Below are 13,700 nucleotides of genomic sequence, written 5' to 3'. Positions count from 1 at the left end.
GAGGAAATACACGTTTCCATTATATAATGATTATATTAAATTAATGAAATAATTATCTCCCTTAAAGAGTTAATACATAGATAGTAAATGAATGACCCCCTTATGCCTATGTGTAATATATTTTATTTAATGTCTTTCTCTTTCAGAAAAAGTTAGCAAAGCTAATGACCACAAAGATAATTGTGTCCTAAATATGAACAGGTGAGTCCTTACTTTATATGGATTTGTGATTTTTGTGAACATCAAGTTGTTAATCACTTCAAATCACCAATTAGATTTTATAATGACGTGCTTTTCGATAACTTGTGCATATGAAAAACTCAAAATGAAGAAACATCATAATAGATAGATATACATGTTTTAAACTGTGCTTCCAAGCCGTTATGACCGCACAGGGCGGATGAAGACAAAGAACATGTCTTCCAAAATGTGCATTATTAGGCCATCTGCATGTTTTAACCATGAATGCGCTCAGCAGAGACTAACGGCAGAACCAAAGCCAAGGGGTATATTTTGAACCAGACTCTCGGGCAGCCCACAAAACACAGATATTGCTGCTGTCCTCCAAATGAGAGAAACGCCCATCTTTCATGAGCCTATTTATTTCCATGTCTGTACCTGCCCCCTCCAAATGACGTAGTTTTTAGTTTCCAAGCCTGTGTAATTTCATTTGATTAGAGGTGCGGCCAAGTAAAGGAAGTGGAGAAATAAAAATGGTCTTTCATGTTTATGATCCTCTCTAGCCCATTCCTTGAAGACCGCTTCAGACAATCACCCTTTAACTCCTGCTCTAAGGATGCTGTCCCCAGCGAACCCGGCTCATCGGCAAGAGCCGCAATGCAAGGTAAGACCCGGTCGGCCACAGCATCCCTCACTCACTACAATAGCCTCCACCACCCAGACTCTGGAGAAACCTCCTCACACTGTCCCAGCTGCCTCATTATCACATTGCAAACACTTGACTCCCAGGGACAGGTTCATAATGAGGGTGCGAACGACAGCCGTGTAATGCTTCTGGGTATCTGCACTGAGCTACAGTCGCTTTAGTCCCCTGCCTCGCACTGCCTAATGAAACCTTCACTTCTCATCTCAAAGTGGTAAGTGCTGCTATGATGCAAAGGGCAATTAGCGTTTCCCATTCTGGTGTCCCGAGTTAATTAAAAAATTATTGCTTTCTGCATGTCAAGGGTGTCCTAAAAGTTATTTGCCTAATGCTTTTCTTGAGTGCAGTTGCTGCCGTAGACCCTGCCTCTGAAACCCCAGACTCCTCTCGCTTCCTGTTGATCTTTATTGGAAAACTGAAGCATTGCAAGGCTTTTCTTTCTCCCTTCTGTACTTTGAGGTAAAAACTGTTCAAATGGCTTAGAGAGTTAATGTTTTATCTTTAGTGTTTCACAGAGCTGCCACAGAACTTTAATAATTGCTGATAATTGTCTTAGTGATGAAAGCAGACTTTCAGAAAAGTTAATTACCTTTGAATTCAATTCAGTTTGCAATTTCCACCATTTGATTTCTTTTTTTTTAAATCAGTACATGTTTGGAAGAGCTAGCAGAAAGTGAGATTAATGTCATTTGTTGTGGTGTGCAACACCAGAGCTCCTAAAAGTGTTCTCAATAGCCAGAGTATTAATTTTTCACACTTACATTGTGGGAGTTTTTATTTTATTTTTTCCTTTCTTGAGAAGCAGTGCCGACAGGGAGGTCAAGGGGCTTGAGCAGGATGAGCAGGGCTTTCGCTGTGTGCCGGCTCTTTTGTGACCCTTGACCTTCCCCTTCCACTCTGGGGCAGGAACATTCAGGCCTTGAGGGATCACAGCACTCCAGCTTTAATAAGAGCAATTAAACTATTAACTACTTCAAGGCCTGGCTGAACACTTAATTAGATGAATTCGATACTTAGGCCATTGTTGGAGCAATGACCTAGACTTCAGTGACCTTCTCCTGAATCTGACGTTTGTAAATATTGAAGCTGTGAACCAAACTAGTTGAAGGAGTAACAAGGCTCAGTTTATTTGGGTAAAATTTTGTTTTTTTTAATTCATGGTGTTTGAATATGCCCGTTACAGTCAGTGGTAATGATCCTCTCAGTCAGTTTGTCTAGACATCTCCAGCTACTTACCTTGTGTCTCAGGACTTGCATGCATGTGACCACATGTAACTGAGTCCACACAAAATGAGGATTCTTTGATTGACAGATCTGCCAGGTGAAGAAGTGCAGGAGATCAAATCACACTTGCCAGAGTACATTTTTCACTTCACCGTCGTATTGTTACAATGGGTGATTTTCGGTGTGCTCCGAGAGTGTGAAAGTGATAGATGAGGTAAAGGGACTCTTCTGTAAAATCAAACCAAGACCTTCATTGATCATTAATGAAAATAAATTAAAGTTGGGTGTGGTAGCCCAAAATAAAAAAACGATGATAAGATTAATAATCCTGCAAGTACTTCAGTAGTAAGAGGGAATGTCCCATCAGTACATGGAGCTCTACAGCTTGGCTTCACAAGATCAGGGCTGCCTGTTGACAATCATTGCCCAAGTAAAACATGTCTCGCTGCTTTCTGCTTCAAATTTCAGGGTAACAACCTCAGAATAAAGCAAGACTAGTTTTAACAACTTTTTTCTACTTTGCTGACACAGAACTGAGTTTTCCAATTGCCTGACATGCTTGACAGGTATTTAATCCAAGATATTGAGAAAAAAAAGCCTTCATTTTTCTGTCAGTATAAGGAATGAACCAGAAACCCATAGGAATGTCCTTCAGGTTCTGTCTATGGATTGTATACATCTGGTCTTTAATATATCTTATTAAACGTATTGGTATACACCAAAATATGCATTTTTTTATTTTTTTAAATGCTTGCCTTTTATTTCCTACATGTGTGAATCAAATCTCCCAGTCCTGGTCATGACAATCTGGGGAAGAAATGTGCTTCTTTTATTACCATACCAAAAATGTGTGGTAAATTCTTATGTTGAGAAGCCAAAGTATTTAATTTTTTCATTTCTTCAATACGTAGAAAGCCAAGACACACATTGGCTAGTCAACCTTATATTTTCCTACTGCTTACCACAGATAAAGTGCCTCCTAGTCCATAAAGGATTATGGTCACATTTCTGTTCAGTAGACAATGTTGATACATTTTCGTGATACTATTAACGTCCCTTGTAAGCACTATATGGATTATTTTTATTTACTGTCTTTGATGTCCTCCATGATCAATGTAAGGATAAAGGTGGCAGGTTGAAGTTTGGCCAGTATTCCACTTCTCTAACTGTTGTGCAAGGTTGGAAATGCAAATGGACCTTTTTGTTTTTTGTGTGCTGTAAGGCGGCATTGGGAATGTTCATTTGGTAGCAGTATCCAATGTCGTGAGGAGGTTAATTTAGAAGCGGCTCTTGTCTTTTGCTTATTACCCATCCTCACCTTTTGAGAACCAGAGAGGAGGAGAAAATGTTGATAAGAAAAAAAAAAAAAAAGCCATGGTTTTACAGAGAATAGCTCCTTATCTGTGGGAGAGCAGGAGTGCAGTGATTAGGATTGGCTGAAGGGTTTGCTGGCTGTGTGTTGCAGACTCGGAGAAGGCCGGCCTGGAGCCTGGGAACGGAATGCCCCAGTGGAGGCTGAACGAGCAGCTCTTTCCCTGCAGCGTGTGCGGCAAGGTTTTTGGGAGGCAGCAGACACTCTCTCGGCATCTCTCTCTGCACACTGGTAAGCATGGATGCTGAAGCGAGAAAGGAGGGTGCCAAAAATAAAGAAAGAAAGAAAGAAAGAAAGAAAGGAAGGAAGGCGTACCATCCTAGGTGGCATTGAGATTTTAGCCAGGTTTTCAGTTGGCTTTGTCTAATTGTCAGATGTTATGTCAACTTTGTGCAAATGTTAAGGTCCAGGTACCCCTTCCACCCACAGTTGTCATCAGGTGTCACAAAAATGTGATGTCTTCTAGCTTATAGAGATCTAACAACCGCTAACGCAGGTCTGATGGATGTGAGTTTTTGTTTGTTTGTTTGTTTTGATGGAAAAGGCCTTGAAAATGGCTTTAACTTTTAACTTCACCCTCACGCTCTCCATCTGTAGTAATTGAAAAGAAACCGTTTGGCACCAAGAGTTTTGACTGCACCCAAGATGACAGAAGTTGAGACCCACCACCCGCCAGTTTCATTTCACTTCCTCTGCAGCTTTTTCCGAAACTTTCCTTGGCCCGTTAAATCGCTGCTTTGGTCGTTGCCAATACACCTCTTCCCCCAAAACCCAAAAGGCCGAGCAAGCTTTGCAGAATGCTTAGAACAGAAAGCAACACACTCTTCTCTGTATGGCCTCCCTGCACAGTTTTACTCTGTTTGCCATTGCAGAGGAGAGAAAGTACAAGTGTCACCTGTGTCCTTACGCAGCCAAGTGCCGTGCAAATCTCAACCAGCACCTCACCATCCACTCCGTCAAACTGGTCAGCACGAACGCCGAGCAGATCGTCAGCGCCGTTTCTGCAGAAAGCAGCGACCGCAAGAACTGCCCTTACTACTACAGGTAGCTGACCTCCCACTTAACTCTGGACCTGCCCTGATATCTAACTTTGCACACATACTGAGTTTGCTATTACTCGTAACTAATCTGACAAGCACAACCACACACTGAACTACCTAAGTCACTGCAACTAAACTGGCTAATATCACTCATAGTTTGTGGAGAAAAAAAAGATGACTAATCCAAGAATATAGACATAAGCTAACAAATCATTCTCATTTGATTAAATATTAAGACACTTTGCTTTACATGACTACTAATCCTATCCATAGAGGCAAGCTTTTTCTCCTTAAATGACTAGGTGTACTTCAGTTTCTAGTGAGGGAAAGTTAATTGTGTTATGAAAAACAACGTCCTGTCTAATAAATACCTGCCTCTGATTACAAAGTGGCGTCTGTCCACTTCAGTTTGATCCAAAGCAGAGATTGTCAGTTTGTGTCAGTAGCTGTCCAGTGCAAGGTTGTGTTACTGATGGTTTGAATGCTGTCTGTGCTTCCTGCAGCTGCCATGTGTGTGGGTTTGAGACGGAGCTCAATGCCCAGTTTGTCAGTCACATGTCTCTTCACGTAGATAAGGAGCAGTGGATGTTCTCTATCTGCTGCAGCACTTGTGAGTTTGTGTGCAGCGAGGAGACCGAGATGAAGACGCATGTAAATACAGGCCACGCAGGTAAGCCAAGGGTGAGGGCGAGATAGCCCGCTGGATTCCTGCTTTGACTGCTCAAGTCTCTCCTGTTTCCCTTCCCTCCTTCTGCCTTTCTCTTTGTGATGAATTTGACATTTTCTTTCCTTCCTTCCTGTTCTACCCATTTAAGATTGCATGCATAATTTGATGGAATGGCAAATAATGCTCTGAAAATTCCCTCCTATATAATTAATTGCCACACAGCTGACGAGAAGACATTAAAGCCCATCTTAGGCTGTGTGTAATGCTTCTCTTTCTAAATACATTTTACACAGTAATTTCATAAAGGTAAAAAAAATTAACTACCCAACTTTCTAAATGTATCATACTGGTATGTTATAGAACTAGATTGCAATCATGCACACGACATGTAGGCACTGCTGGAAGCCTGTTTAGAAATATGGAAAATGCATTCATTTTTATTTATTTTTTTGTTAGTTTTTTGTGTGTGTGTGTGCACGCACGTGTGTGAGTTGTTTGCAATTGGCCAGATGGGGAATTAAATTGAGAGGTTGAACACACACTCTGAGATATAATGTATTAATTCATAAATAAATCAATATAAAATGTATATGAAATGCATAAAATAGTTCTGTTCAACATAGTATCTGGCAATTTTGCATGTCTTAATGTCACGGTGTGCGGTGATGTACAGAAGTCCATAGTATGATGCCTGTCTGTCTTGCGAGTGAATATCAGGTGTGAATTGTACCCTAGTGTTACGTTTTGTCTTATTGGCTAAGTGGTGTAATTTTTTTTCCTCTGTGAACTCCTTGCTGGTTTGTGGTGTTCCTCACCCCATCTGGTGAGATTGCCTGGTACAGACATGTGACATTCTCGCAGAGGGCTGGTATTGATGATTATGGCTTTGTTGTGATTAAGACTTGAGTAAATCGATACTGTGGAGCAGGCAGTTTCCACTCTTGTACAGCATTTCAGTTAGCAATAGGTTGCAACCTGCCAAAGAATCTCGCCCAGTACCTCAATAATCCTGGCATTCAGGTGTAAAGCCACAATTGTGGAAATGACCTTTTAACAAGGAAAAAACACAGCCAGGGATAAGGGAAAGGGCCCGTTTATTTGTCAGTGGCGATTTAAATCCATCAGTGGTACATCTCCCTGGAAAGGCACATAACATGCAGCCTGTACTGCTAAGCTGTCCTCTGCTGCAGTGGCACTCGTAGGGATGATTTCTCCTGGGTAGGGTTTAGACCTTGTGACAGACAGGCCTACAGAGCCTGTCAACAGACTGAGGGATTCGGGTCTCTTCAGGTGCACTGTTTACCAGAAGCACCTCTTAGGAAACCGTATTCTTTAACAACTTAATTTTTAAATCCATTTGATGGTTTGAATCCATCTAGTGATGCATAGATGACACTGTGTTAAATTTCTCTTTAATGGCACACCAAAGGATGCGATTAGACCTTCACTTAACTCGATCATCCAATTTCCTACTATTTACTGCTGACTAATGATCAAGTATCCCCTAATAATGATGGTCACCTGTGGCCATTGTTCAATTAATGTGTTTAGCTATAATTGAGATTTAAACTGAAGTTCAGGAGGAGGACAACCCCAATCTCACACCTGACTAGTGCCTTAGCAAGCATCAGTATCCGGCAATAAACATACTTTTCCAGCATCTTCCTCCACACCAATACCGCCAGTCTGCCTAGTGGGGGGGGTTGGGTGGGGTTCCAATGGTCTTGTCCTCACGGCCAAGTCATCGTTTACTTAGTCAAGCAAGTCTATGCCTCTTTCGGCACCACTGTTGTACTCGGCTGTTATTTGATTGACTGTTGACGTGTCAGTCTATGTCGGCCTCTTTCATCAACAAGCTGTTTCAGACCACAAAACCGCTGTTGGCTGGATGTTTTTTCGGTGGTGGAACATTTTAGATACCCCCCTGACACTGTCGTGCATGAAAACCCCAGCAGGGTTGCTGTTCATGCTCATACCAGAGCATCTGGCGCCAACTACCATGCCCCATTCAAATCTTTTGTCTTGCCCATTCTCCCTCTGAATTGCACATACACAGAATCCCTAGTACCGGCCTACCTGCTTCACATAGCAGAATCGATTACGTGTTGCTGTCACTGACTGTGCAGTCTATTTCATTGAAAGGCAAAGTGTACCTAATAGAGGGACCACTCAGTATACGTCTATTGGGGTTGTCTAAACTCCTGAATTGACATATGGAGATACTTAAAATCACAAAAGCAACACTAAAAGTTCTCTCTCATAAATAAGTAACTGGAAGACAGATGAAACAAAGGAGCCCAATATATACAGCTCTGGAAAGAGTTAAGAGACCACTGCAAAATTATCAGTTTCTCTGCTTTAACTATTTATAGGTATGTGTTTGGGTAAAATGAACATTTTTGTTTTATTCTATAAACTACTGACAACATTTCTCCCAAATTCCAAATAAAAATATGAATGGAATGGAATGGCTGCCATACATGTAGAGATGCTGATTTAAGAAAAATCTGCAGTGGTCTCTTAATTTTTCCAGAGCTATATATATATATATATATATGCGCATGATCCCCCTCATCAAATAATTAAAATATCAACTCATATTCTTTTACTTATATGGCTGAGTAAGCCCTTTGTACTTCAAGGTGTGTTTTCAAATTAATTTCTCTTGTCATGGCCATATAGGAGCTGGACATTTGTGATTAAAGACTGTAATGTTAAAGGATCAACTGAGAAAAACCAAATCACACTTCCCTCACATCAGCCCTAAAGGGAAATTAAAGTTATAATCAAGTACTGAGGTTGTACCCAGAACTTCAGGTAGTTGTTCTGAAGGATACTGAAGGACCTTATATAAATGTATATCTTCCACATACACCAGATAAGATTAAGATGCCCTACTATTTTGTGTTGCAAATCTGCCTGCACTCCCCCAGTTCTGGAAATTGAACTGTGAAGAAGTGACAATTGGACTTTGTTAACCTGCCTCTGTGATGTTAAAGGCTTGAGTCAAATTTCTTTCAAACCTTCAGTGTTCAAGGCTAAAAATAAGCACTTAACCTATCACTATGACTCATAACCTTAAAACCCTTGGAATACTCCAGTTTTCCTTCTCTGGCTGTTCCAAAGCTTTGAATAACTTCATCATGAAGCTGTTTTTTTTTATCATTTTGGTTGAGAAGAAACAAAAGGAAAAACGGCAAGCAGCCTCTTTTGATATGATTCAGCTTGTGCTAAATTGGGGAGAAAGGCAGAACCCTGCCAAATAAGCAACAGCAATAAAGAAACATTTAAGTAAGTTTAACAAAACAAAAAGGCTTGGAATGGAGCAACTTGTGCTTCGCATTAACTGTTGCTTATCGAAACTCCTTGGGCCTTTGTGTTTACCTAAATGGAGTGTTTACCAAATAATACTTTGGCATTTGTTCATATTACATGACTTTCTTTACACAAAGAGTTGTGGGGATCTGTAACAAACTACCAATCTACATAGCTGAAGCTGGGCTCCTTCAGAAAGGATGAGTCAATTACTAGAAACCAAACAAGCAAAAAGGGTTAAATAGCCTCTTCTCTGTATAGAATTGATATGGCTTTCAAAATGTCTTGACCTGTTGGTATTTAAAGTGAAATAGACAAATACATCTTCTAAAGACCTCCTAACTGTTAACACAATTCTGTTTTAAAAGTTAGAGGATTAAAGTGTGCAAAAAAACAAATTTTCTGACACATTTTAAATTACTTTCATTTTAATACAGCTCATATCAGACAAAGGTTAAGCTCTTCAGCGAGATAATGATTTTTTGCACAATGTGCTTTTATTGTTGAATTCTACTAGATTGTGTTTTTGGATGGAGAAGGCACTTTTAATTTAAAGTAAAACTGACCCAAAATGTCTGGAGTCCAAAAACTCATTGTGGAGATATTTACATGTATATTTATTTTTATTTCACCATGCTTAGGCCTCAACTCTAAAAGTCCCCTCAGCGAGACTAAGAGCACGTCCTCCTCGCTGTCCGTCCTCAGTGACTCCATCAACGGCTCGGAGAGCAGTGAGATCGCCCATGGCAACGAGGAGCTGAAGAGCCTGCTAGCTCCGCCCTCATCGGCAGGCAGCCAATCAAGCTCAGGCAGCCACTCGGGATCCGGAACAGAAGAAAAGTCTGAAAAAGGTACCCCACCCCACCCCCCACCAGCCCGTGCACCGCATTGCCTGAGTTTTTTGCACCTACCCACCTGACCCTAAACAGCTCCCCTAAATAAGAGACAGCATTTGGTAAAGGGTTAATTCTATATTCCAATGTCAAATTATCTGAAGGGCTTTGTAAAAATAGGTCAAATAAAGCATTTGATTAAACGAAGAGATCAAGAGCTCATACAGAGATACTGAGATCCCCTGTCATAGGGAACAGATGAGTCCATTTTAAAATGATCTCGTGTGGACTGCACTTCAGTGTAGGGTGAAACAAATTCCCTCCTACCTGTGTGGTACCTGTGTGGTACCTGTGTGAATCCGTGGGGATAAAAAGTACTGTATAAACTGTATAAACGTAATAGAATAGCACAACTAATAATAATAACAACTATAATTATGCAATCAATTATGCCATGCATGACAAGTAAAATGTACATGTTAGTGTCTTACAAGGGTATTAAAAATGGAATAACAATTGGGAAACTGGTAAAAAGTAGTAGTAATCATAATAAAGATTTAAAAGTAAGCCTGCAAGTTTATATAATGTCTTGCAGTAGGAGTGTGCTGGGTAGGGAAAGTACAATAAAGCTCCTCTGGGGAGCTTAAAAGGGAATCTGCCTGTTTATCCACTGCTCCTAGATACTCCATTATACATTGTGAAATTAGCGTCAGAATGAAACGTGTTTATCTTTCCCTGCATGCAGTTCAGACCCTCTTATGGGACTGGGACTGCAGCACACTCCAGAGAATCACTAAATTCATACTTTTCCCCACATATTTTAGAGCATAACTTCAGTACTGGGTAGTTAGGGATGTCGTGGATCATCCATCTGTGCAAATATAAACGTAACACTTTTTGGGGCATCATAAACCACCTTTATATTCCTTATCTGAGAAGTTGCCTCTGAACCTAAAGGAGGAATTGTACTTTTAACACATCAGAAAATAAATGTCACAAATGATTTGTTTAATTAATTAAATGTTTAGCAGATCCTGTACCCAGGGTGACATTACATTTAACATACACTTAAACAGTATCTAAGGTTGCTTTAACTTTAAAATTTAATTTCCATTTAACAGCAAATTGGGCAGGCTGCCATTTGTCCTCGTCTTTCTCCCTTCTTCCTCTGTGCTGTGACATATAAACATACAGAGAATATAATATGCAGCTTCAAATAACAGTAGGAGTTTACATCTTCCTATGTGAATTATCATAATGTTAGGCTCTCAAAATAATATAAGCACATTATATACTAAATGCCATGTTCTCAATTCCTGGTTTATTGGACTTCTAAACACAGCTTTGTTACTTTACTGGTTTTTAATGTTATGTTGATCATTTCATATGAAAATTGTATTCATTTTTAGTGTATTAAATTAGCACTGTTCACTGTATTTCTTGGGCTATGTCACTAATCCAGATCTATCTGAAATTACATAGTTTCTTTTTCAATTTATTTTTACAAAATTGTAAACCAGCACATTTTTAAAACTAAAATATTATTTTAATATTGAAAATATTGAAATATTTAATTTTAAAATCTTGTTTGAAGATTTCTACATTTGTTTTAGCACATCATTATTATAGCCAAAAAAAACGCAATTTAAAGAGCAGAAAACACTTAAAAACATTATTTTTCAGTTACGTAAGATGTAAATTATGCATAGACTACACGTGTATAAAATTATTAAATAAGTTTAAAACACAAGGTTTTGAAATGTATTAAAACCGTGTGATCAAACGCAGTAGTGTACATAACCTTATATATTTGTTGAAAATGTTCTAACTTGTATTCTGTGTTGTAAGCATAAAAATATGTTAAGGCACTTTAACTATTTTTTCAATTTCATAAACTAATGCGATCGCAAGAAATGGATAAGGCGATATTTTAAAAACACTGTAAATAAACCTGTTTTACATTTTCTTATTTTGCAATGTAATCTATCAATATAATGGTAGGGTGAAGTGAAAAATAAGCAAAATGAAAACATCAGTGTGTCTCCATTAGTGTTGAAATGAAACCTTAGATTATTAGCAATGCAGTACATGTGAGTGTTTTTCAAATTAATGTACACATTTTTATAATATAGAGCTCTAATCTCCATCTCTCTCTCATATATGATACATAATGTATAAATAACATAGCTATATATTTGTTGGAATTGTGCTGAATTAAACCGGTGAGAGATGGGTGCAAAATATTATTACTATTATTATTTTTATTTCTTGGCAGACGCCCTTATCCAGGGCGACTTACAACATCAGTGCAAAAATACAGAGAAGTACAAGGCATCAAAAATATTAGATGGGATGACTTTGTACAATTCAAATATAAGTAAAACCAACATCAAGATGAGCCAAACATGGGTACAAAATGGTAGATAAGAGTATAAACAAAGTAAAAACATGTACATTTTTTCTTCTATTCGTTTCCAAATAAAAGCAAATACTGTGGTACAAAACCTCATTGCAGCACAGAGCAATGTGTATGACCGCTGTCACAACTTACACATGACGGAAGACTCTGACGCTCACCAAGCGTCGCATTAGACTGAATCATTAGCTTTTACATATGGGTTTAGTTTAGTCAGATGTGGATAGGTTTCAGGGAGTCACGTTTTTACGGTTAGTTGAGCTAGCCACTTAGTTGAGTGCCAGATAACATGTTTATATCCTGTTATCGTAACCTAATAGTTGTTTCTTTAGGAGTTGAAAAATTGTTAAATATTGAATCGGAACCTCAATGCCTCTTTGGTTGTTTGTTTTTGGTCTTGGTCGTGTTGTTTTTTCCATCACGCCCTGCCTTCCCTCTGAAACAAATGGTGTTTGTTCTCTCCAGGTTTTGAGTGCGTGTTCTGCAACTTCGTCTGCAAGACAAAAATGATGTACGAGCGCCACCTGCAGATCCACTTGATCACGCGGATGTTCGAGTGCGATGTGTGCCACAAGTTCATGAAGACCCCCGAGCAGCTGCTGGAGCACAAGAAATGCCACACCGTCCCCACTGGAGGGCTCAAGTAAGGAAAGCAAGTACAACAGAGGTTACTTATTGATTCGTCCCGAAGAGCCAGTGCATTTCCTCTCTGTCGATCTCCGTCTAGAATTTCATTGGCGGTTCAACCAGGGTAGCACCATGAGTTTTATAAGGATTGTATTTATCAAATTACAAATCTTATTGACAATCAATATGTAAAAAGCAGTGGTGAGAGAAGAAATGGGGATATGTACTGAAGAGCTCTGGAATTATATAGATTAGTTGGAGTTTAACCCCAAATAATGCAAACTTGCATATTACAAAAATAAATCGCCAATAAGATTAAGTAATGGATAAATATGAGCTACAGTGTAGATGTAGTCTGGTGGAGGTTACTTTTAAAAAGAAATCCATTACAGTTACCAGATTCTTACTCATTACAGAACCTAATAGGTTTTAAAACAATTTAAGTACATTTTACATCTGCTGGTGTAATCATTTTTGGTCACGGAGGATAAAGAGGAAAACTAAAAGTGACAGCTATCACTTTCCCAGAGGTTATAGTGGATATCTGTCCTGCAGCAACACAACAGACAACAAGCTGGGGTTTGTTTTTGTTCTCATCCAGTGCTCAGAGCCATTGTTAGAAATAATAATAATTGTATATGTTAGCAAATGATTGAAAAAAAAAAAAAAAAAGCATGCATTACCTGAAATGATCATATTTCACTGTCATCCTGCATGCTTCTATTATAATTATTTCTTATTTAACAGGTAATCTTCATATTAAATATAATCTGCTGCCATATTACCACATTATAGTTACATGTGTGTGACAATACATATAACAACAAATGTTCAATATACAATATATAGTATTATTCATAATATTCCCAGTAAATATCTAATCTTTCCATTCAGGTCTTATAGATTATATTTAATGCTAAAAAATATATATATATATATATATTATTTCTTATAATAAATTAATTACATTTGATTTCCTCTGCCTGTATTATGTAGCATTAGTAGCATGTTTCAACAAGTTCTGTAGCTGTACTTTTAACGATTTAATTTAATTGTTTTTCAAATTTCCGGCCTGCAGAAGTGTGACTGAAGACGCATCACACCCGGGAGTAGAATAGAGCATTTTAGCCGGACCACATCTCTCGCTCTCTCTCTCTGTTCAGTTGACCTTTAATGTTAACCATTTGTATTTATATTGACTCTACTTTGAACTAATAACTTACAGTGCATGGTTTAAATGAAGTGTTAATGGAAGCTATACTAAAACTGGACTATGTTAATTGAAGGGGCAATCCTGATTCCATCCATTCAGTACAGCAGGAT

At 38.7% G+C, this 13,700-nt stretch overlaps 1 protein-coding gene across 3 annotated transcripts in view; it reads left to right on the top strand.

Moving 5' to 3' along the window:
- The window catches only part of znf827 (zinc finger protein 827), a 58,629-nt gene that overhangs the window by 38,770 nt on the left and 6,159 nt on the right, over positions 1–13,700 (top strand). For 2 of the 3 annotated variants that reach the window (XM_066718435.1, XM_066718437.1), the window contains exons 7-13: positions 147–201; positions 744–844; positions 3,573–3,710; positions 4,352–4,523; positions 5,023–5,189; positions 9,143–9,352; positions 12,216–12,393. In XM_066718435.1, the coding sequence (XP_066574532.1) occupies positions 147–201; positions 744–844; positions 3,573–3,710; positions 4,352–4,523; positions 5,023–5,189; positions 9,143–9,352; positions 12,216–12,393 (1,021 nt within the window). The remainder of the gene's footprint in view (positions 1–146; positions 202–743; positions 845–3,572; positions 3,711–4,351; positions 4,524–5,022; positions 5,190–9,142; positions 9,353–12,215; positions 12,394–13,700) is intronic. The other variant, XM_066718436.1, reaches the window with a different exon arrangement.

The sequence above is a fragment of the Amia ocellicauda genome, chromosome 12 (genome assembly GCF_036373705.1).
Source record: "Amia ocellicauda isolate fAmiCal2 chromosome 12, fAmiCal2.hap1, whole genome shotgun sequence".
NCBI lineage: Eukaryota > Metazoa > Chordata > Actinopteri > Amiiformes > Amiidae > Amia > Amia ocellicauda.
The sequence above is the reverse complement of the archived record's forward strand: the minus strand, read 5'-3'. Positions and strand labels throughout refer to the sequence as shown.